Raw genomic sequence first — 24,944 nt, forward strand, 5'->3', positions numbered from 1 at the left:
TTATCAAGATATGCATATTTTGACAGTTCAGACTTTCATAGTTTGTGTAAACATCTTTACTTTTGTTTTTGATAAAAGACCTAGTTGTTTGTCTTGTTGTAAAGCCATACATGAGAATATTTTTTCACTAGATATCTGTTTGGTGTTTTTTCAGCATTCCTAAGGGAAACGATAAGATTTAGATGGCAACTAACTAAGGCTAAGACTGCTCCTTGAGTTGATAGTCTAGCACTGGATACTGGATGTGTGTGTGTGTGTGTGTTTCAGATGGAGGGGCACTTTGTATATTTAGTTATATGGACACCAGTCTCAAAAAGCTTTCTATAACCAAAGACGTTGTCCTCCAGATGTAATCTGAATCCAAACTGAGAGTTTCTGCATTGAGCGACTCTGTCCTGCTATATGCCTGTCCTCCTGTCAGAATCTTACTCATCCTCTGCTTCTCAGGTAAGTTAACTCTTAGATGAAATGAAACTGGAATCCTTTATGTCTCTTTTTATTCTGTTTTATAGATATGATCTTTTTGGTTATCTTATTATATTTTATTAGTGACTTAATAATGACTCATAAAATTATAAACTAATAGGGGTATAACTCTATATCACTCCCACCACCAAACTTCTGCCCCCTCCAACCCCTCTCCGACGCTAATCACCATAGTTCTTTCAAGGTTGCAGATATGTATTGACTGTATACGACTATATATTTTTCTCATGTTTCAGTTCTCTATATTACACATATGAGTGAATTCATCTAGTAGTTGTCTATTACGTCCTTACTTTACTAAGCATAATCACTATAAGTTCCATTTATTTTGCCCCAAAGGACACAATATAGCTTTTTTTTTAAAAAACTGATAAGTAGTACTTGAGTATATATCCCATGACAACTCCTCCTCCTCCACATCCTTCTCTTCCTCCTCCATGGCCTCCTCCACCTCCTTCTCCTCCACATCCTTCTCCATCTCCTCCTCCCCCTTGTATTTATCAGGTTCAAATTATCACTACTAATAATATTATTTATTGAGACAATGAGTTTAATAATTTTATTATGTGTCAAATCCTGGATTAGGATTCGAGTTCCCAAGGTCTATAGATTAAGAGATAACAGAGTAATTCCAATAGGATAAGTGTACTCGTGTTCTGTACTCTCAAAATTCTGATAGACCCCAGGAATACCTAGTGTGTCAGGAGTTGCGAGGTCTTTACTTAAGGATTAAGGTAGCAGCGTTATAAAAAATGAATAATCCGTGAACCAGCAAAAATAATTCTGCTGCACAGTGTATTTCTTTAGCCATGAGTAAATTTTATGCCATTATTAAAGGCTTTCTCCCTTCTTAAGCAATATAAATATTCCTCATAGGCTTTATTTCCCCCCTTTCTTTCTTTCTTTCTTTCTTTCTTTCTTTTTTCTCTTCTTAATTTATTTTAGTTTCAGCTACTTTTAATCAGGAAAATGAGACGGCATGCACCAGAGACACATGGGGACCATTGGGGCAAAGCCCGCTGAATCTTGTGGAAGCTGATGCCCAGTATAAATATGGCCTTTATGTATCAGTTCTACTCTTCAGATGTTCATAGCAAAGATCAACAAGCTCAACAAACATTGACCTGACACTTAATTTTATGTCTCAAATTGACTGGGTCACAGAATGCTCAGATATTTGGTTATTTATTTGGAAGTGTTTTGGATGATTTTAACATTTCAACATGCAATCTGAATAAAACAAACTGCTTTATTTATTTACTTATTTATTTTACCAGAGCACTGTTTAGCTCTGGTTTATGGTGGTTTGGGGGGATTGAACCTGGGACTTTGGAGCCTCAGGCATGAAAGTCTCTTTGCTGTAACCATTATGCTATCTACAGCCGCGCCCCCCCCCCCCCCCCCGCCCGCAGATTGCTTTCTCTAATGTGGATGGACCTCATCTAATCAGTTGAAGGCTTAAATCGTATAAAAAGGCTGAGTAGTAGGGAAATTTTAAGATAGAACATAGAATTTCTTCAGGGTTAAAGCCTGCTAGAAATTTGAGAAGATCCTTAGGTTTTCAAACTTAGGCTACAAAGATCCTTAGGTTTTCAAACTTAGACTGGAGCCACAAATCAGCTCTCCTTTTTGTTAGCTACATAGACATAGTTATAGATAATATTACTGGTCCTATTTCTCTGGAGAACTTTAACACATATATAGCACTACTACTAATAAACATGATTTATTGAGACTCTGAGTTTAATAATTTCATTATGTGTCAAATCCTGGATTAGGAACCGAGTTCCCAAGGTCTATAGATTAAGAGATAACAGAGTAACTTCAATGGGATAAGTGCTGTTATTTGAGCTCTGCATCCTCAAATAACATGGGCCACAGGAGTACCTAGTTGTGTCAGAAGTTGTGAAGTCTTTACTTAAGGATTAAGGTAGCAGCATCATGAAAAATGAACAATCCGTGAGGCAACACAAATAATTCTGCTACCCAGTGTGTTTCTTTAGCCATGAACTCCACCTAGGTTGGAGTTTGGTTCCCACTGCACCGAAGGAAGCTAGGGGCTATAGTGTCTTTCTCTTTCTGCCTCTATCTTTCTCTTTGAAAAAATCAGCATGGAGTGGGAAAGACCTAGCATTGACAAAAACAAACAAATCCTAACAAATAAATAAAAATTGAGGGGAGTCAAGCAGTAACGCAGAGGGTTAAGCGCAGGTGGTGCGAAGCACAAGGACTGGCATAAGGATCCCAGTTCCCCTGGCTCCCCACCTGCTGGGGAGTCGTTGTATAAGTGGTGAAGCAGGTCTGCAAGTGTCTCTCTTTCTCTTCCCCTCTCTGTCTTCCCCTCCTCTCTCCCCTTCTCTCTGTCCTTTCTAACAACAACGATATCAGTAGCAACAACAATAATAACTACAACAATAAAACAAGGGCAACAAAAGGAAATAAATATTTTTTAAAAACTTAAAAAATTTGAGGGGGGAGAAGTCTGGGAGACCGCAGTGATGGCGGTGGCAGGAACTGGACCTGGACCCAGAGTGGGTGCAGGATCTGGTCCGGCTGTTGCTGCGACTGCAAATGCAACAGCGTCTGAAGAAGGGGAGACGAAGCCTGCGGTGACTGTAGCTGCCGCTCCGGCGGGAGAAGGAATGTCTGCTGGCCCAGCAGCAAAAGCCGGTTCTGGCTAACCCAAAAGCAGAGATTCAAACATGGTTGATGGAAGTGGTGGCTTGGAGACAGAGTCCTCGAATGGGAAAGACACAGCAGAAGGTGCTGGGGATACTTCAGAGGTGATAGATACCCAGGCGGGCTCAGTGGTAGAACAGAATGGCAGGCAGAGATACCTCATCCTGTCTACCATTCATGACCAACTACAGTTTTCACTGCAATGTGTCCATCACAACGGCGGGAAGGCCTATTTCCTCCTCAAGCAAGCAAACCTGAAAGAAATGTGCCTTACTGCTTTGGCCAACCTCACATGGCAGTCCCGAACACAGGATGAACATCCAAAAACTATGGTCTCCAAAGATAAGGCTAACATACCATTTACTGAAAATACTGGGAGTGTATGACAACCAGACAGAGACCTGGAAAAATGACTTGGCCAAATAACATTGTTAAAACAACGAGTAAAGAAAGAGATGTTTTCTGGGTAAAGGAGTACCTTGATCCTGGGAGTAAGGACACAGAAGAAGATTACCCTAAATTTGGACTTTTGGACCAGGATCTTAGTAACATTGGTCCTGCCTATGGCAATCAAAAACAAAGCAGTGCTGGGCTAACGGCCAAGCCTTTCCCGCTACGAGACAAGTTCTCAAGATCTTCCCGCACAGTCATCACCGCCCAGCTATCATCCACATTGGTCTCCAGCTCCCACTGATTCTGTGCTTGGAGAAACTAAGATGGAACTTTCGGAAAGCAAACTGGCGTCTGTTCAGTGATCTTACCAACAAATCTATTCCTGCAATTCCAATTAACTCTATCCCCTCTGAAGATTCCTACAGGCGCTTCTGCCAAGCCATCTTCAAAGCAGCTTCCCAAGCCATTCCTCATGGGAGACGTGCTAACTATACGCCTTGTCTTGATGCTGAATGCGAGCAACTACTAAAGCAGTATGATGAGTCGGGCGACCCAGATGTGGCTGACCATCTCATTGCCTCCCTGGATGCAGCACGCCAAGCCCGCTGGCAACAACTCACGGAAAGTCTGAACTTCACCCACTCAAGTAGGAAGGCCTGGAAGCTTCTTCACAGACTGGGTGGTGGTAGCCAACCCCCTCCCGTCTCCCATCCTCCCGTATCTCCAAACTCAGTGGCCAGTCACCTAACTCAAGTTGGACGTGTTAAGATCCACCCAGTCTGGAAAAGAGAAATTTCCCACGAGTGGTCATCCCACTTCCGGTTATCTTGTCCATCTCCAAAACTCTCTCCCTTTACACTGTCTGAACTGGAAGACGCTTTGAAGAGGGTTAAACCGGGAACAGCTGCTGGCTACGACAACATCACCCCAGAACTCATTCTTAACCTGGGTCCCGCGGCAAAGAAGTGGCTCGCTTCATTCCTGTCCCACATCTTGGAATCTGAGTCTATGCCCAAAGTTTGGCGTCGTGCGAAGATTATAGCGGTTTTGAAACCAAAGAAAGACCCAACACTGGCCGCCAGCTATAGACCAATTTCTCTCCTCTCCGTGTGTTACAAACTCCTTGAGAGGCTGCTTCTGTCACATATTTCTCCTCTTACAGAGAAATTCCTGTCACCCGCCCAAGCTGGTTTCCGCCCAGGAAGATCTACCTGCGAACAAGCCCTGGCCCTCTCAACTTACATTGAAAATGGATTCCAGAAGAATTTAAAGACGGGTGCTGTCTTTGTTGATCTCACAGCAGCCTATGACACGGTCTGGCACCGTGGTCTCCTAGTCAAGATCTCAAGATGCCTGCCTCCATGGGTGGCCAACACTATATCGTTTCTTCTCCAAAACAGAAGATTCCGGGTGCATCTGGGTGACAAGTCTAGCAGATGGAGACTTGTCTCAAGTGGCCTCCCCCAGGGCTCTGTTCTGGCTCCTACGCTATTTAATATTTACATCAATGACCTCCCAGAAACTTCTTCAAGGAAGTTCATCTACACCAATGACATCTGCTGTGCAACTCAGGCATCCAAGTTCGACATCCTCGAGGAAACACTCACGAAAGACATGTCTCTGATATCTGATTACTGTAAAAAATGGCGACTAATCCCTAGCACTGCAAAAACGGTATCATCTGTTTTCCATCTACACCATGCCTCGGCCTCGCGTGAGCTTAATGTGCAGCTTGGCGATACGAGAATCCGGCATGAAGCCCAGCCAGTCTATCTTGGCGTTACTCTCGATCGCACCCTGTCAATTCACGAACATCTCATAAAAACTGCAGCAAAGGTGGGCGCGAGGAATCACATCATTGCAAGACTGGCCAGCTCCTTCCTCATGGGGCGCGAGCGCTTCCACACTGCGATCATCTTCTCTGGCATTATGCTGTTTCACTGCAGAATACTGTGCCCCAGGATGGTTCCGTAGCCCCCATGTCCACTTGGTTGATTCCAAATTATATTCCTCCATGAGGATCATTTCTGGAACCATCCGTTCCACCCCGGTTCCATGGCTGCCAGTTCTTAGCAGCATCGCCCCGCCAGATATTCGTCGGTATGCGGCATCATCTAAGTTCATTTCCCACGTCTACGCTCGACCGGACCTGCCAATATACGCGGATATCTTCGCCCACCCTGTCCAACGTCTCCTCACCCAATCTGGTCCCCTACGCCTACACTGAACTTCTCTGTTCTAGTCTCTTGGAAACAGAGCTGGCAGTCAGCTGAGGTCAAGAACAAACACCTCATCACAGACCCCTGCAAGCGTCAACCCGGCTTTGACCTAGCACGTTATGATTGGGCCCTCCTCAATCGCTATGGAACAGGCCATGGTCGGTGCGCCGCTATGTTCCATCGCTGGGGAGCCAGAGATGACCCGAACTGCCCCTGCAGCTACAGACAGACTATGACCCACATAGTCAACGACTGCCACCTCTCCAGATTCAGGGGAGGTCTCGAGACTTTACATCGGGCTCAACCTGGTGCTGTTGACTGGCTACGGAAGAAGGGCAAACGCTAGAAGAAGAAGCTGGGCTAGCCTGAGGGTGTTTCTTCCCGGGCATGTGCTCTCTGGGTTGGAGAGAACTCAACCGGAGCCAACCTAGGCTGCAGCTTACTCAGCACCGTGGGAGAGGAACCAGGAACTCTGGTGGCTGAGCGGGAATGCAATGCAATGCCTTTATTGATCAGAAAAAAAAACTTTTATATCTTCTGAAGCGGAAGTGGCAGGTCAGAAAAGGAAATGGCTAGCAGAGGGGGTGGAGCAGAAAAAAAGAGTGAGAAGGTAGCAAGCTTCCACCAGTGGGGATTAAACCAATGCCCTGCAGGCAGGGCGGGTCTCAGACAAAACAATGATTATGTAAATAGGCCACAGCATCAAGCAATGCAGCAGGGAGCAGGGGGGAGCTGGCATAATGCCCAACAAAGCAGTGCTGTGTCCACCAGTGGGAATCTATATGGAGGAATTGCAGCAGGAAGCAGTGGAAAGGAAGAGGCGCTAAACGCAAAAAGCAGGTTGGAAGGACAATAGGGACGACCAAGAAGGCCAGGACTCTTTGTTTTCTGCTCAGCACCGCCCCCTCATGGCTACCCCTGAGAACACCCGTTTAACAAAGATGGCTATCTAGCTGAGCCTGATCCCTGTGCCCCTGACCCTGAGAAGCTTGAACTTGACTGCTGGGCAGGAAAACCTATTCTTGGAGACCTCTACAGAGCCTGCTTGTATGAACGGGTCTTGATTGAGCTCCCCAGTTAGAGATCTCTGATGACTGGCTGACTGTGGTTGGAGAAAAGGGCTACTCAATGGTTCGGGCTTCTCATGGGCTACGGAAAGGCACCTGGTATTTTGAAATCATGGTGGATGACATGCCACCAAACACTGCAGCCAGACTGGGTTGATCCCAGCCTTTAGGTAATCTTCAGGCTCCTTTAGGTTATGATAAATTTAGCTATTCCTGGTGGAGCAAAAAAAAAAAAAAAAAAAAAAACCAAACAAACTAATTTCACCAATCCATCGGAAAATACTAGTCTTCTGGCTATGGGCAGGGTGATGTCCTGGAATTCCATATCAATCTTCCTGAAGACACAGAGACAGCCAAGTCACTGCCTGATACTTACAAAGATAAGGCTTTGCTAAAGTTCAAGAGTTACTTGTATTTTGAGGAGACTTTGTGGATAAAGCAGAGAAGAGTTTAAAGCAGACTCCTCATAGTGAGATAATATTTTAGAAGAATGGTGTCAATCAAGGCATGGCTTACAGAGATATATTCAAGGGTGTTTATTTCCCAGCCATCTCACTGTACAAGTGCTGTACTGTTTCCATTAACTTTGGACCATGCTTCAAAGGATCTGACTTACCTTCCTATGAGTGACATGGGCTGGGACATTGTGGGGAACACACCGGCTGATGTGGAAACAGAAGTGGATGGGAGACGGAACCCCCCCCCCAGCCTTGACCTGGGCCCTCTTGCCTTGCAGACATGGACTTTCTGGGAAATAATACTTGGGGGAGGGCAAGTAGGGGGTGTTGGTTTTGTTTTTAACTGACTCAAATATTATCCGGAAGATGCTACAAACACAGCATCTGCTTTCAGCCAGTAAAGGGCTGGGAGGAACTGGAAGAGGCCACCCTTTGACATACTCCCCACTTCTGGCGATCACTTTTATTTTATGTGCCAACCACATCTAACCCTGGGATGCCATCAGCTGCCTGTGAAACTGGTGCTGTGCCATATATCCTGCCAACTAGGACTTGCTCTCTTACTTTTTTTTTTGAAGGAGTGAATGCTGATATCCAAGAAACTAACTTATTTAATGGCATTTTTTTTCTGTGGGCACTGACTTTTTTTTTTTAATCTCCCCTAATTTCCTTCCTTCCTTCCTTCCTTCCTTCCTTCCTTCCTCCCCCCCCCCCCAGGGTTATCACTGAGGCTGGGTGCCTGCACTACAGTCCACTGCTCCTGGAGGCATCTTTATTCCATTGTTGTTGTTGTTGCTGGATAGGACAGAGAGAAATTGAGAGGGGAGGAAAGGAGAAAGATAGACACTTGCAGACCTACTTCACTGCTTGTGAAGCAACACCCCCCCACACACACACAGTTACCATAAGCAGGGAGCCGGGGGCTGAAAATGGAATCCTTGCACTGGTCCTTATGTTTCACACTATGTTCACTTAACCTGGTGTGCTACCGCCTGCCCCCTTAAGTAATTATTTTTCATTTGTTCCAGATTTTAAACACAGTGAATAATAGTAAAAGAATATTTTTTTATTTTGGCATGTGTTATTAAAATTAAGAAAATATTTCATGTACCAACTAAAATTTACTTTTACAAAAATAACACTGTGCCACAAATACTGCTTCATTATCTTAGGTTTTATTTATTTATTTTTGCTCCAGGGCCTCACAATACATGACTTCACCGTCTTTGGATAATTTTTTTCATTTTTTAAAAAATTTTATATACAGAGTCAGACAGAGAGCACCTGTTTGAGCGCATGTTACAATGTGCAATGACCCGGATTTGAACCCCTTGGTCCCCACCTGCAGGGGGAAAGCCTTTCCAGTGGTGAAGCAGTGGGACAGGTGTCTCTCTCTCTCTTTCTGTCTCTCAATCACAAAACTTACCTCTTAATTTCTAGATGAGTCTATCTAATAAATAAATATAACTTTAAAAAAACAGAGACAGAGAGGGAGATAGAGAGGAGAGACCCCACAGCCATGTGCCATCATCTGTGACACTAGGGTGCCGAGTTAGCTACCATGTCAGGCCAAGGCTGCACTCTGAGGCTTCACGCATGATGATGCACCCTACTTGGTGAGCTATCTCCTGGCCTCCATTTTAGATTTTAAACAGAAGTAAAAACTTTACATGTTGGGTGCCTGGCAGTGGCGCAGCGAGTTAAGCTCACTCCCCCACCCCCGCTCCCCACCTGCAGGGGGGGTTCACTTCACCAGCGGTGAAGCAGGTCTGCAGGTGTCTGTCTTTCTCTCGCCCTCTCCATCTTCTCGACTTCTCTCTGTCCTATCGAACAACAATTACAGCAATAATACTAACAACAACAACAATAACAACAGCAATAATAAACAAGGGAAAAAACGGCCTTCAGGAGTAGGGAATTCCTAGAGCAGGTACTGAGCCCCAGCGAACTTTACATGTTGACGACAAATTACAGAGTTGAAGTAAGTCAAGTTCCAGTTGTCTTTGTGATGGCTGTTTACCATTTTATTTTGAATTCACTGTGGGAACATGTAGTGTCACAGAGGTGGAGACAGGCAGGAACTATGTGCAAAGCAGACTTGAATGATTCTGAACTGTTAGGAACTCACTCTGTGAAGTCAATGCATGTTGCCAAGTCTATGTGCAGTGGGCTAACTGTAGAAGTGAAATCTGGGAGGGTGGGGGGTTCATGGTAGTGCAGTGGGTTAAGCGCACACGGCTTAAGCAAAATTGACTCTCATGCCTTCAACATATATTTATTCTTTTAACCAAAGGACTGCTCAGCTCTGGCTGATGGTGGTTCAGGGGCTTGAACCTGGGACTTGGGATCCTTAGGCATGAGAATATCTTTGCATATTATGCTATTTCCTCCAACCAAATGAGTAGAAGGATAAAAAGGATAAAAGTCTAAGTTGCAAGCCTCCTTGAGTTGATTTTTAAAATATATTTTATCTGTATTATTTTAATGAGAGAGACACCAGGGCACTGCTCAGCTCTGCTCAGCGTATGGTGGTTGGGAAGATTGAGGCTGGAGTTGTGCTATAGCACAATGTCCCAGTGAATAAAACTCAGGTGACTTCAAAGAAGGAGGAAGAGAAAGGGGGGGTTGGGGAAGAAGAAAAAAACATAATAATTACCCTTAATTCCCACTATCAAAGGTCAACATCAATTCTCAATCATTTGATGAATATCACGCCAGATAGGAGGTAGCTTTGCCCAGGGAGGAGGGAGTGAATTCTCCAACTCCGGGTGTTGTCCTGAAATCTAGTTCTCATTATACTGAAACAGGCGCTCCTAAAATCTAAAGGCGTAATAGCTGTGGTGATCAGCAAACTTCAGGCAAGCGGTGACAAAAGTAAGACTAAAAAGCATTAATCACTATGAAAGGAAATGGAAAGTTATCCCATGTTCATGGGTTAGAAGAATTTCCCCATTTGAGATGATCACTTTAGGCAAAACAATATACACATTTAATGCAGTGCCTATCAAAATCTGAACGAACATCTAAAAGAATAGACCAATTGCTACAGAATTTTATCTGCAGCCACAAAAGACTCACAATTAACAAAGCAATTCTTAGGAAAGAGAGCAGGATTGGAGACACCATGCAGCCTGACTCACAACTATAACTAATCAGAACTATGTGTTGCTAGAACAAAAACAGAAACTCAGATCAGTGGAGAAGAATTGAGAGTCCATTAATAAGCTCTCACACATATGGACAGTTAATTTACAACAAAGGGACTCAGATCTTGAAATGGAGAAAGGAGAGTCTTTTCAAGAAATGGTATTGAGGAAACTGGGTGACAGTTTTCTCCAGAGAAGAATGAAACAGGACCGGCACATGTCACAGAACATGAAGTCAGATTACAATGGATCAAAGATCTAGATACCATAAAATACATGGAAGGAAACAGCAGAGCACACCGTATATACTATAATATCTACTCTGGAAAAGTCTTCAGAGGATTAGGCCCCCACAGTAAGAAAAATATAGTAATGTGTCTGAAAACTTTTAAAAAAAATTACATTTATTTATTTATTTATTCCCTTTTATTGCCCTTTTTATTGTTGTTATTATTGTTGTTGGATAGGACAGAGAGTAAATGGAGAGAGGCGGGGAAGACAGAGAGGGGGAGAGAAAGGTAGACACCTGCAGACTTGCTTCACCTCCTGTGAAGGGACCACCTTGCAGGTGGGGAGCTGGGGACTCGAACCAGTATCCTTATGCCCGTCCTTGTGCTTTGCATCCTGTGCACTCAACCCACTGCACTACCGTCCGATTCCCTGAAAATTTTTTTGTTTTTGTCTTCTTATTCCCCATCCTTGATTGCCAGGTGCTGAATGGGATACATTCTTCCTTCATCTTGTCTGCAGAACTTCAAATATATATTAAACTTTAATTGTAGGTGAAATTTATACATAATAAAGAAGCTACTTAGCTCTTAGTCCATAGGAACTACAAGCCATATTTGAAACTAACACTGAAAATGGATACACTTATTCAGTACTCTCAGATAGCACCCCATGATAGCATCACTACCAACAGCAGGTAGGAAGTACTTAGTTCTTCCTAGTTTCTCCATGGCCTCATACTGTCTCCATACTCTAAAATTTGTAACTTTCCTTCCTGTTAAGAGACAGTGAGAAGGCCTGCTGCTCACCTTGACTGCAAGCAATGAGCGTCATACCATGTGGATTCTGTAACATCCACCCACCTGACTCCAGACACGAGAAGGGGATACTCTGGGGACTGTGGTTCAGGCACCTCTGGGTAACTGCTGTCCTTGATGAGGACACATTTTTAAAAACCCTCTTTACCAATTTTTTTGTGTTACTCCTTTCTCCCTTCTCTTTTTTAAAATATTTATTTATTTATTCCCTTTTGTTGCCCTTGTTTTATTGTTGTAGTTATTATTGTTGTTGTCATTGTTGGATAGGACAGAGAGAAATGGAGAGAGGAGGGGAAGACAGAGAGGGGGAGAGAAAAAGAGACACCTGCAGACCTGCTTCACCGCCTGTGAAGCGACTTCCCTGCAGGTGGGGAGCTGGGGGCTAAAACCAGGATCCTTACCATGGTCCTTGTGCTTTGTGCCACGTGCGCTTAATTCACTGCGCTACCTCCTGACTCCCCCTTTCCCCCTTCTTAAGTAGGATTATTTATTTATTTTACTTCTTTTATTTTATTTTATTTATTTTATTGTTACCAGGGTTATTTATCACTGGTGCTCAGGGCTGTGCTATAAATCCACCACTCCAGTGGTAATTTTCCTCCTATTTTTTCTTATTCTTTCTATTTTATTTGATAGAATAGAGAGAAATTGAGAGGGGGAAAGAGAAGATAGAAGGAGAGAGAAAAAGACAGACATTTACAGACTTGTTTCACTGCTTATGAAGCTCCCCCAACACAGGTGAGGAGAAGGGACACTGCTCCTGGTGGTTCTTTCTTTCTCTTTCTTTCTTTCTCTTTCTTTCTTCATTCCTTTCTTTCCTCCTTACCTCCTTCTTTCCTTCCTTTTCTCTTTCCTATTTTTTTATAGGACAGAGAGAATTGAGGAAGGAGGAGGAGGGTGGGGAGGTAGAGGAAGAGAGAAAGTTAGACACTTGCAGACCTGCTTCACTGCTCTCTGTGGGGAGAGGAGACTCAAGCCCAAGTCCTTGCACATGGCAATATGAATCGGAGCACAGAACTTGTCCTTTCTCGCCTTCAAAGCCCAGGTGAAAGATATTTAGCTGGTATTACCCTGATGGCTGGGATTTCTGAACCTTCCTCAAAAGACTTCCATCAAATAGCCATCAGATGTGGGTTCCAATATACTATTTACCTAATTGCTTTGAGCTGGTGAGTACTACTGTATTGAGAACTAGATCATACTATTTCTAACTTCTGTCTAGGTTGATAATAGATAAAATATTGACTTGAGTGGAGGAAGACAAAAGTACATGGCAGTGTTGAAAGATGCTTTTCCTCATATTTGGGAGCTACTCTCTGTCCTAATCCAGTTTTCTTGGCCTATTTTCTTTTTTCTTTTTTTGCCTCCACCTATAAGGGAAAAGCTTTGCAAGTGGTGAAGCAGTGCTGCAGGTGTCTCTCTGCCTCTCTCCCTCTCTACCACCCTCTTCCCTTTCGATTTCCAGCTGCCTCTATCCAATAAACAAATAAATAAATAAAGATTTTTTAAAATTATCATTAAAAAAAAGGACACCATAAAGTACTTAATCAAATACTTACTTAAAGTACTTAATCAAATACTTACTACTTAGGCCTAGAAACCCTCCTCTCCTACCCCCTACTTCACTTCTCTCTATCACTTTTTTAAAAATTTTATTTATATTTATTTATTCCCTTTTGTTGCCCTTGTTTTTTTTTTATTGTTGTAGTTATTATTGTTGTTGTCATCGTTGTTGGATAGAACAGAGAGAAATGGAGAGAGGAGGGGAAGACAGAGAGGAGGAGAGAAAGATAGACACCTGCAGACCTGCTTCACCGCCTGTGAAGCGACTCCCCTGCAGGTGGGGAGCCGGGGTTCGAACCGGGTGTGCTTTGCGCCACCTGCGCTTAACCCGCTGCACTACAGCCCGACTCCCTCTCTATCACTTTAAGTCTAACCTTGTCAGCTGAAGTAAGGACCACAAAAGCAGGATAAGGGCACTCTTCAATAATGTCTTTTTTGGTCAATACCAGTGCATCCCATCATCTGGGGCTCTAGTCAAAGGATCCTTGGATTCCCACAAAGATATGATGGGTCTACTTTTCTAACAGATCCCTCTCTGAAATTGGGATGTTCAAAGAGCACGACGAAGTCTCCTTGTTGTTTTAGAGTTTAAGAAGGCAAGAGATGATAATAATAATAATAATAATTATTATTATTATTATTATTATAACCAAGTTATTTGGGAGCTTGGTTTATTTTGAAAATCCCATACTTAAGACTTACTGTCCCATACAAGACTTCACCATTTAGTTCATTTAATGCCACTTACAAATAACTATATGGCTTAGATACCTATAGGACTGGCTGTTTCTGATCTACTTGGTCTAAGATTCTAGGTGATTTAGTATTTCATTTATTTATTTATTTATTTTCCCCTTTGTTGTCCTGTTTTTTTTTGTTGTTGTTGTAGTTATTGTTGTTATTGATGTAGTTGTAGTTCAATAGGACAGAGAAAAAATGGAGAGAGGAGGGGAAGACAGGGGGAGAGAAAGACACCTGCAGACCTGCTTCACCACGACTCCCCTGCAGGTGGGGAGCCAGGGGCTCGAACAAGGATCCTTACGCCAGTCCTTGTGCTTTGTGCCATGTGAGAGCTTAACCTGCTGTGCTACCCCGCGACTCCCTGATCTAGTATTTCAAAGAAAAGTTATTATTAGAAATACTTTGGCAGTCGGGCGGTGGCGCAGTGGGTTAAGTGCAGGTGGCGCAAAGCGCAAGGACCAGCGGAAGGATCCCGGTTCGAGCCCCTGGCTCCCCACCTGCAGGGAAGTAGTTTCACAGGCGGTAAAGCAGGTGTGCAGGTGTCTTTTTCTCCCCCTCTCTGTCTTCCCCTCCTCTCTCCATTTCTCTCTGTCCTATGCAACAACGACAACAACAATAATAAGTACTACAACAACAAAAAACAACAAGGGTAACAAGGGAATAAATATTAAAACAACAAGGGAATAAATATTAAAAAATATTTTAAAAAGAAATATTTTAACAATGTAAGCCCAGTGTCTGAATTCATTCACTTTACAAATTTGAAACATTAAGTGCTTAGACTAATGGAATATATTCTCAGAACTGAAATCTAGGCATTTAAAGAACTTGAGAAATTCAATCTACTTCTTCCTTACATATTGAATAAATAGTGATTTATAAGACTATAAGTTAATAGGAGTATAGATTAACACCATTCCCACCACCAAAGATCTGTGTCCCTACCCTTAGCCCCTACAAAGGAACTGAAAATTGGAGCCACATGGTGTACCTGGCTAAATGTACATATTAAAGTGAGCAAGGACCCAGGTTCAAGCCCCTGGTCCCCACCTGCAGGGGAAAAGCTTCTCGAGTGGTGAAGCAGGGCTACAAGTGTCTCTCTCCCTTTATATCTCCCCCCCCTAAACTTCTCTCTGCTTTATCAAATAATAAATAAAATAAAGAAATATTTTAAAAGATGTATTTAAGAAAAGGAACTGAAAATCTACCCTCTCCCTACCCCAGTGTGTTTTTTTAGAAGAGATTTATTTATTTATTTATTTTCTCTTTTGTTGCCCTTGTTGTTTAACATTGTTGTGGTTATTGATGTCATTGTTGTTGGATAGGACAGAGAGAAATGGAGAGAGGAGGAGAAGACAGAGAGGTGGAGAGAAAGACACCTGCAGAACTGCTTCACCTGCAGGTGGGGAGCTGGGGGCTGGAACTGGGATCCTTACACAGGTCCTTGTGCTTTGCGCCTCGAGCGCTTAACCCGCTGCGCCACCACCTGACTCCCCCCAGAGTCTTTTACTTTGGTGCAATACTCCAAATTCCCACTCCAAACAGAGCATTATATATATATATATATATATATATATATATATATATATATATATATATATATCCTTAAATTTTCCTCTGTGTAAAGTCATCTGTTCTTTCTTTCAATGCTCTTTTCTCAGCAGCTTCTTTTTTTATTAATATAGTACAAGGAATTAAAGATGGAGATTGGAAAGAAAAAAGAAAGAAAGAAAGGTCAAACTGCATTTTTTTTCTAGCCGAGTTTTATTTTGGGTTACTAGCAATGCCTGTGATACACTGTTTTTTTCCACCTCCAGGGTTATCAGTGGGGGCTGGGCGTCTGCACTATGGGTCCTGGAGGCCATCTTTGCCCCATTGTTGTTGTTGGACAGAACAGACAGAAATCGAGAGAGGAGGGGAAGACGGAGAGGGGGAGAGAAAGACACCTGCAGACCGGCTTCACCGCCTGTAAAGTGACCACGCCCCTCCCCATGGTGGGGAACCGGGGCCCAAACCCGGATCCTTGTACTGGTCCTTGCACTTTACACTATGTGTGCTTAGCCATGCGCGCTACCACCCGGCCCCGATATGCTGTTTCTTTAACGTTGGGGTTTCTAATCTCATTAAACCAAGTTCTGAGGTTGCCAGAAAATGGGACTCGGTATGTACATGAAAGATAGGGATGCTTATAGCTGCAGTTTTAGATTATGTTAGAGGTCAGAGGAAAAACTGGAGGACCGGCATATATCTTTACCACCCCTCAACCCCACAGCAATTTTATTTTGTCTTAAATTTTTAATTGAAATAATGTTGCAGGACCGGGAGGTGGCTACCTGGCCAAGCGCACATATTACCCATCCTTGCTTGTTTCTTCTTCAGGAATGGCACACAGTTTTCTACTGCCGCATTAGTTGTGTTTTTACTTTGGTTAATTTTTCCATTAGGCTTTGATAATCGGCCCTCTTCTTCCATGTCCAAAAATAAATTCTCCCGAATGTCTAGTCCTCACTTACATTTCCTTATCGTGGAAATTCTCTTTCTTTCCTCTGTTTTTTTGTTTGTTTGTTGTTTTAGTTTTTGTCACCGGGATTATTGCTTAGGCTCGGTCGGTGCCTGCAAAATGAAACCATTGTTCCCAGTAGCCAATTATTTCCTTTCTTTATTATTTATTTATTTAAAATGGTTTAATATTTAAAAAAAAAGGTTTAATATTTATTCTCTTTTGTTGCCCTTGTTGTTTTATTGTTGTAGTTATAATTGTTGTTGTTGGGTAGGACAGAGAGCAATGGAGAGAGGAGGGGAAGACAGAGAGGGGGAGAGAAAGATAGACACCTGCAGACCTGCTTCACCGCCTGTGAAGCGACTTCCCTGCAGATGGGGAGCCGGGGGCTCAAACCGGGATCCTTATGCCGGTCCTTGAGCTTTGCGCCACCTGCGCTTAAGCCGGGGAGCTACCGCCCAACTCCCTTTCCCTTTTTTATTTTACGGGACAGAAGAATTGAGAGGAAAGGGAGAAAGAGGACAGACCCCCTCAGCACCATTATCAGTGCTGAAAGCCTCTCCCCTGCAGGTAGGGACCTCCGGCTCCAACCTGGGTCAAACCTTGCACATGGTAACGTGTCCATTCCGCTGACTGTGCCACCTTGCAGCCCCATCACTGAACTTTTAAAGCCTGGTAAGTGCTCAGTAGAAAATGTTTGTGGTGTATTTCGCCAAAGCAAAGGACACTGGGAGAGGGGGAAGGGAGCTTTGGGGTGGATATTTGGGATCCTGGTGCATGTTGGTACAGAAGCACCTAGATTGGGGTGAGAGTGTTTTGCAGACACTTTTCATGGTGAGATGAGAAATTTCACCTGTGTCAGCAACTATACTACAAACCATTAACCCTGAAATAAAAATAAGAGGATTTTTTTTCAGTGAATGTAGGGCTGAAGACACTCCCAATTTATGCTTCTGAAAAAGGTTTTGCTTGACTTTTCTTTTTTCTGTTATCTATGAGTATAAAAACATACATATGGATAATTTACCTCTGAGAATTTTGAAATATGGCATTCTGAATTTGATTATCATATTGGTAGATATGTGGCCCTCTTCCATAACTTTTATGAAATATATATACATATACATATATATATTTCCCTGATAAACAAGGAACTGTAAACAGTCTATGACTTTTGAATGCAATCTATTTTAGAAGTGCTAATCTTGCAGTGTGTCACAACAGTTCAAATCTACCAGTCACTTGAGTCTACATGATGCTACAGCGTGGTTCCTCTTGATGGGCAGAGTTCCAGAGTTAAAAATAGAGTTTGTTCTAGAGCCCACATCAGTGGCCACGTACCCCACCTCCGCCAGATCTTTCTTTTCTTTCTAAATACAGCACCATGGGAGCTGTAGTGCTTGGATTCTTGAACAAAGCTATGAAACAGGAAGGGGCATCAAGTGTCAGAAACGCATGGGATATATATATATATATATATATATATATATATATATATATATATATATATATATTCCCTTTTGTTGCCCTTGTTATTTCTCTTTATTGCTATAGTTACTAAGACAGAGAGGGGGAGAGAAAGATAGACACCTGCAGACCTGCTTCACCGCCTGTGAAGCGACTCCCCTGCAGGTGGGGAGCCAGGGCTGGAACCGGGATCCTTTTATGGGAGTCCTTGCTCTTTGTGCCATGTGCGCTTAACCCCTTGCGCTACGACCCGACTCTTGGGATATTTTTTGAATCAGATTGGTTTATAAGATTAATTCCTTTTGTTTGTCACTCTAAAGCCTCTGAAAGAAAATTTCTACGTTTTATATCATCTGATTTTTATCTTTTGTTACTTACAACATTGTCATGTATAAAGTCTACTTTTTTTGGTGGGTGTAGTATAAAATCCCAAACTTGCATCCCTGTTTTTGTATGCCATGAAGTCAGAGTCCTTATCGGCAGGGTAGCATTTCTATACATTGTATCTGCCTCTGTATGTTACAGGGTCTAAAAGAGGAGGAGGAATTATTATTATTATTATTATTGCCTCCAGTGTTATTGCTGGGGCTCAGTGCCTGCACCATGAATCCACTGCTCCTGGAGGCCACCTTCCTCCCCCCACCCTTTTGTTGCCCTTGTCGTTGTAACCTTGTTGCAGTTATTATTGTTATTGTTGATGTCGTTTGGGACAGAGAGAAATGGAGAGAGGAGGGGAAGACAGAGAGGGGGAGAGAAAGATAGACACCTGCAGACTTGCTTCACTGCCTGTGAAGCGACTCCCCTGCAGGTGGGGATCCTTACGCCTGCCCGTTCCTTACGCTTTGCGCCATGTGCACTTAACCCTCTGTGCTATCGCCCGACCCCCAAGGACGAGGAATTATGCATTATCAGTGATCCTTTTCAAAAAATATGGTACCACCACCCAAACAAAGAGACCCCTTACAGAACTGGGAAAGTTCTTTACATGTCATACATCAGACAACAGGTTAATAACTAAATATATAAAGAGCTCACCAAACTCAGAAGGAAAAAAAATCCAAAAATAGGGAGAGGATATGAACAAATATTCACTAAGGAAGAGATCCAAAAGGCCAACTAACATATGAAGAATGCTCCAAGTAATTGATTGTCAGAGAAATGCAAATTAAGACAACAATAAGTATCACTCCACTTGTTTTATTTTTATTTTTTACCAGAGCACTGATCAGCTCTGGTATGGGGATTAACCTGGGACTTTGGAGCCTCAGGCATGAGAGTCTCTTAGCATAAACATTATATTATCTACTCCCATCACTTCACTCCTGTGAGAATGTCATACATCAGAAAAGGTAGCAGCAACAAATGCTGGAGAGGTTGTGGGGTCAAAAGAACCCTCCTGCACTGCTGGTGGGAATGTCAATTGGTCCAACCTCTGTGGAGAACAGTCTGGAGAACTCTCAGAAGGCTAGAAGTGGACCTACCCTATGACCCTGCAATTCCTTTCCTGGGGTTATATCCTAAGGAACCCAATATACCCATACAAAAAGATCTGTGTATACAATTATAGCAGCACAATTTATAAAAATAAAAACAAACCTGGAGGCAACCTAGGTGTCCAACAACAGATGAGTGGCTGAGCAAGTTGTGGTCTATATACACAGTGGAATACTACTCAGTTATTAAAAATTATGAATTCCTTCTTCACCTCATCTTGTATGGAGCTGGGAGGAATGATGTTAAGTGAGATAAGTCATACAGAGAAAGATGAATATGACAGAGAAAGATGAATATGGGATGATCTCACTCATAAACAGAAGCTAAAAAAACAAGAACAGAAGGAAAAACACAAAGAAGAATTTGGACTGGAGTTGGTGTACTGCATCAGAGTAAAAGACTCTGGGGTCTGGGGTCGGGGAGGGTCCAGGTCTTGGAACATGAGGGCAGAGGAAGACCTAGTGGGGGTTGAATTGTTATGTGGAAAATGAGAAATGTTATGCATGTACAAACCATTGTATTTTACTGTTGACTGTAAACCATTAATCCCCCCAATAAATAAACAAATAAATAAGTAAAAGATTTGGAAATAGAACATTTGTATATCTGCAAGCTTTTGTTTTTATCTCCATTTGTTGAGTCTTGATTATTCTCTAAAACTCAGATTTTAATTTATATGATGTCCACCAAAAGGTAGTGTGTTTACAGGTATTTACTCTCCTTTAAGTTTATTCCCAGCTACTTTATTGTTTTGCTGCAATAATAAAATTAATTGGTTTCCAAATTTCCCCTTAGTGTTTGCAGAGAAGAATGCCACTGGGAGTCGGGCACGGTAGCACAGCTGCTTAAGCGCAGGTGGCTCAAAGCGCAAGGACCGGAGTAAGGATCCCGGTTCGAGAGCCCGGCTCCCCACCTGCAGGGGAGTTACTTTACAGGCAGTGAAGCAGGTCTGCAGGTGTCTGTCTTTCTCTCCCCCTCTCTGTCTTCCCTGCCTGTCTCCATTTCTCTCTGTCCTATCCAACAATGATGACATCAATAACAGCAATAATAACTACAACAAGAACAACAACAACAACAAAAAGAATGCCACTGATTTTTATCATTAATTTTGTAGCCTGCCAACTTACTATATTGCTTATTGCTTAATAATCTCCAGGATATTTTTATTGAATTCTTTTGGATTTTCTATGCATACCGTCCTATCAAATCCATCAGTGACTGTTTGACTTCTTTTTCAACCTTCATTCCTTTAATCCTTTTCTCTTGAACTTAACCCTCCTTGCTTTTGGTCTTTTTTGTAATAGATACTATCATGATCACAGCCTCATTCTGCCCACTACAGGATGAAGGCCATACCTAGGTGCTGCCAAGCTTTGCGCATTGCTGTCCTGGGTCATATGAGGTCACATTGGTTCTCCAAAGGCTGTCAGCTCATCCCTTCATGTATATTGATGGCGGCCCTTGCTGTATCTAGTATCCATTGGTCTCCATCTGTCGTAAGTGCAATATAAAAATGCCATGAGTGACTGGCTGGGTCATCTTATTGCCTAGGGAATGAAAAGCCATAATTGTCAGCCCAGCTGAACCACTTGAAATGGGGGTGGGCAGGGTCAAACTATTTCCCGTAGGAGGAAGAGTACTTGGCAAGAGGGGTAAGAGACATCCACGATGGTATGTAGACTGGAGAATGTGAAAGCAAAGACAAGAGAAAAGAAAATATACAAAGACAGTATATGATTCCAGGCAAGAACTTGGCAGTCATCTAATACACCATCCAGACAGCCGCACTTACCTTATCAGTTCATCTCTTCTGGGAACATGGGGAAAGATGTTCAGATAGCCAGTTCCATTAGTGTGGTTACTGCCGATTGGAAATCATATCTTAAATTTTGCTTCCTATGGCTATTGAAGCTTGTGAAATTCCTATGTTCTCATTTGTTTAAAAATAATTTTGTAGCACAGCTATATACAAGATGCTGGGTGCCACACCCCACTCAGCTCCAGAATGATGGGTCTGACAGGGTCAGCACCTCGGAAAACTCTCTTCAAGGAAGAAGAATTCTGGGAGTGGGTCTTGGCATCCTGAGCAGATCTAAATTGGAAACTCTGATTATTGTTTTCATTATGTACATGGTAATGATGCCGTGTTATCGGGGATGAACAGCCCCTGTTCCCAGATTAGATACAGATGAACAGGAAATGAGGTGGACGAAGTTATGGGTCATCAAATACATAAAGTTTTAGGAAAAATTCTTAATAATACTTACTCACCTCCTCTTATGAAATATGTTAAAACTCTACGTAAAATACTATCTGCTAAGCTATTACTCAGAAATGCATCACCCCATAAAGTATGACATTACTGTGTAAAACCGCAAGGCCATCTAATCAAGAAATGAGCTTTACTTTTTGTTTCAGATATTGTTTATGTAAGACTGAAAGATATGTAAACTCTCACTGGCTGAATAAAAATGGAGCTCAGATTCACCCTCCAACAGAGTGTGGTGTGTTCTGTTCTCCCTGCGCCGACTCCTGACCCCCCCACCAGTCTCTTTGGGGACTCTGCTCCTTCCTGCTGCTCCTCTGCTCGAGCGGTTCGTCACAGCTGGGTACTATACCCCAAACCCTAACAAAGGGACTTTCCAAAGTTAACCCTATCACCAAATAATGTGGAGATAACAATAACTATCCACTGTCTTCTTGAACCCTAAGACAACAGGAACCTCATTTATTTCCACTATAGAGCCTTTATTTCCCCCAGTCCTGGAACCCTAGGGTGGGGCCCACTTTCCTGCATGCTGCTCTCAATTCAAATCAAATAATATTGCATCCGCCGATCGCAACCTAATCAACGCAAGGAGTGCCACCCCAGCATGCTTTACTTCAGACTGTGTCCAGAGACTTCAGGTGTGGAATGACAACCCTTCAGCTTCATCACTCGGGTGAGACCTTTCCTTTCATAGTATTCTCTAATTCCGTTCCAGGTGTTCCACTCCCCAATAAAGTCCCCAAACCTAGATATAGTCCAGGTCCCCTGAGATAGAGCATAGGTTCATCCGTGCCCATAAACTAGGGGAAAAATATATACCTGGAAGCAGAAGTACACAAGAGCATGCAGAGAATACCCCCAACACTTCATCTGCACTATTCCAGCCTTGAGGTCCATGATTGTTCAACAATTTGTTTGGCTTTGTATGTTAACTCTCTTTTCAGCCACCAGGTTCTGGATGCCAGCAAGATGCCGACCAGACTTCCCTGGACAGACGACCCCATCAATGTGTACTTGAGCTCCGCTTCCTCAGAGCCCTCACCCTACTAGGGAAAGAGAGAGACAGGCTGGGAGTATGGATCGACCAGTCAACACCCATGATCAGCGGGGAAGCAATTACAGAAGCCAGACCTTCCACCCTCTGCAACCCACAATGACTCTGGATCCATACTCCCAGAGAGATAGAGAATGGGAAGGCTATCAGGGGAGGGGATGGGATATGGAGATCGGGTTATGGGAATTGTGCGGAATTGTACCCCTCTTATTCTATGGTTTTGTTAATGTCTCCTTTCTTAAATAAAAAAAATAATTTTGGAGGGGGTGAGTTAAGAGCACATAGCACAAAGCCAAGGATGTGCAAGGATCCAGGTTGGAGCCCCCGGCTCCACACCTGCTGGATGGTGGGGTGCTGCTTTGCAAGCAGTGAAGCAGGTCTGCAGGTGTCTTTCTCTCCCCCTCTCTGTCTCTCCCTCCTCTCTCAATTTCTCTCTGTCCTATTCAACAACAGCAGCAGCAACAACAGCAGCAGAAAAAGCAGTAATAATAACAGCAACAACAATGGAATAAAGATGGCTGTCAGGAGCAGTGGATTCATAGTGCCGGCACCTAGCCCCCGCAATAACCCTGGAGGCAAAACAAACAGATAAACAAACAAAGAGATATTCTTGGAATATAGGACATTACTGAGTCCAACATGGAAGTAAAGCTAATTTTTGAATGGGAATATCTTTCGATACAACAATTCCATTTCTGAGAAGTTACCTAACTCGAATGCATTGGTCCAATGTGCCAGATATACACTGATACGGGGTCTTCACTACACTGTACGATCAAAAAGTCAAAGGCAACATCTCAGGATTGCAAACAGAAGGTTGGTTAAATATAAACATGATTCATCTGTGTAGCAAACTACTAGACAATCCCCCCCCCCCCCACGAATTAATGAAGTCATACAGATGTGGAATGACTTTCAGTAGAAATTAAATGGGAAAAAGAAACAGAGCAATACGTATATCATGATGCATTTGGGGTGTTACAGACAGGTGCTTATCTCTGTGTGTGTGTGTGTGTGTGTGTGTGTGTGTGTGTATGTGTGTGTGTGTGTGTGTGTGTGTGTGTGAGCCTGTTGGTATATGTGCTTGAATGCATATGCACAGTTACCTTTAGGTAAGTAGAATTTGGATTGGGGTGAGTTTGCTTTTTTTTATGCCTCTGTATTGGTTTCTTAAAAAATAGCAGGCATCAGGAAGCGCAGCGGGTTAAGCGCAGGTGGCGCGAAGTGCAAGGACAAGCTTAAGGACCCCGTTCGAGCCCCTGGCTCCCCATCTGCAGTGTGTGTGTATGTGTGGGGGGGTCTCTTCAAAAGCGTGAAGCAGGTCTGCAGGTGTCTATCTTTCTCTCCCCCCTCTGTCTTCCCCTCCTCTCTCCATTTCTCTCAGTCCTATCCAACAATGACATAATCAAGAGCAATGACAATAATAACTACAACAATAAAAAGGGCAACAAAAGGGAATAAGTATATAAATAAATATTTAAGAAAATTAAAAAATAGCAGGCATGACTTTTATAATATACAAGGGAATTTTAAAGATTGGGTTTAGCTGAATCGTTTTCATGAGTAATAATTAACTACCTAACATTCTTTAGAGAAAATTTGTTCTTAAAATCATTGTGTGTGTGTATGTGTATCCTTTTACTTGGAATTATAAAAAAAAAGCAGCTATTTCTCAGTGCACTAAAAATAGGCCACAAAAACACATTACATAAAAATGTATCTGGTTGAGTACCATTAGTTCCTCCTCAGTCGTGTAGGATGGACTGGCTCAGATCAGTTCTCAACAGTAATTATTTCATCATTCTATAAAATGCTCACTATGTCTTCCTGCCTCTGCTGCACTAGTTTTTTATGACACAAGCTCCTATCACTGCAGATAGCTAAATGGTTATTGATGATCAATCAGCATGCCGTGCAGTATTACTCCGGGGAGCTCTTTTCTGGTAGGACCACATACATCAATGATAGGTCGGTGTTCATACCTGTGGTGGCTGTGAACTGTAGTAATAAGTCAATATGTTACCCACTGCGGTTGATGATGGACTGGCAACCTTTCTGATCTTTCAATATTGTCCTGATTTATATCTTACCATCTTCTAGCTACTTAGTTGCAGACACTAGCATGACACCATCTTGACATCCCTGGGCAGACACTTTATGAGAAATTTGTGGGGATGGGGCTGGGATAAAGTAGTAGTGTGTTTGTGTTGGGGGGGATTATTAATAAATTGAATGTGGAAGCTGTCTCTACTGTAGTAGTCACCCTATATCTCAGCTGTTCAGTCACTTTTGTCTAATGAAGAAATACTTATCCTCTTAGCATTCTGCCAAGCTTGTTCATTTTTTCTTCTCTTCACACAGA

At 42.8% G+C, this 24,944-nt stretch overlaps 1 protein-coding gene and 1 pseudogene across 1 annotated transcript; both read left to right on the forward strand.

Annotated features, from left to right (window-relative positions):
* The first annotated feature begins 3,174 nt into the window (after positions 1–3,174).
* On the forward strand, positions 3,175–3,741 carry LOC132532426 (set1/Ash2 histone methyltransferase complex subunit ASH2-like). Its single transcript, XM_060202413.1, has one exon. It carries the CDS (start codon positions 3,189–3,191, stop codon positions 3,549–3,551), a length of 363 nt encoding a protein of 120 aa, XP_060058396.1. The 5' UTR covers positions 3,175–3,188; the 3' UTR covers positions 3,552–3,741.
* A 3,012-nt stretch (positions 3,742–6,753) lies between these two features.
* LOC103108469 (set1/Ash2 histone methyltransferase complex subunit ASH2-like) lies at positions 6,754–24,641 on the forward strand (annotated as a pseudogene).
* Positions 24,642–24,944: the final 303 nt, after the last annotated feature.

The sequence above is a fragment of the Erinaceus europaeus genome, chromosome 1, assembly GCF_950295315.1.
Source record: "Erinaceus europaeus chromosome 1, mEriEur2.1, whole genome shotgun sequence".
NCBI lineage: Eukaryota > Metazoa > Chordata > Mammalia > Eulipotyphla > Erinaceidae > Erinaceus > Erinaceus europaeus.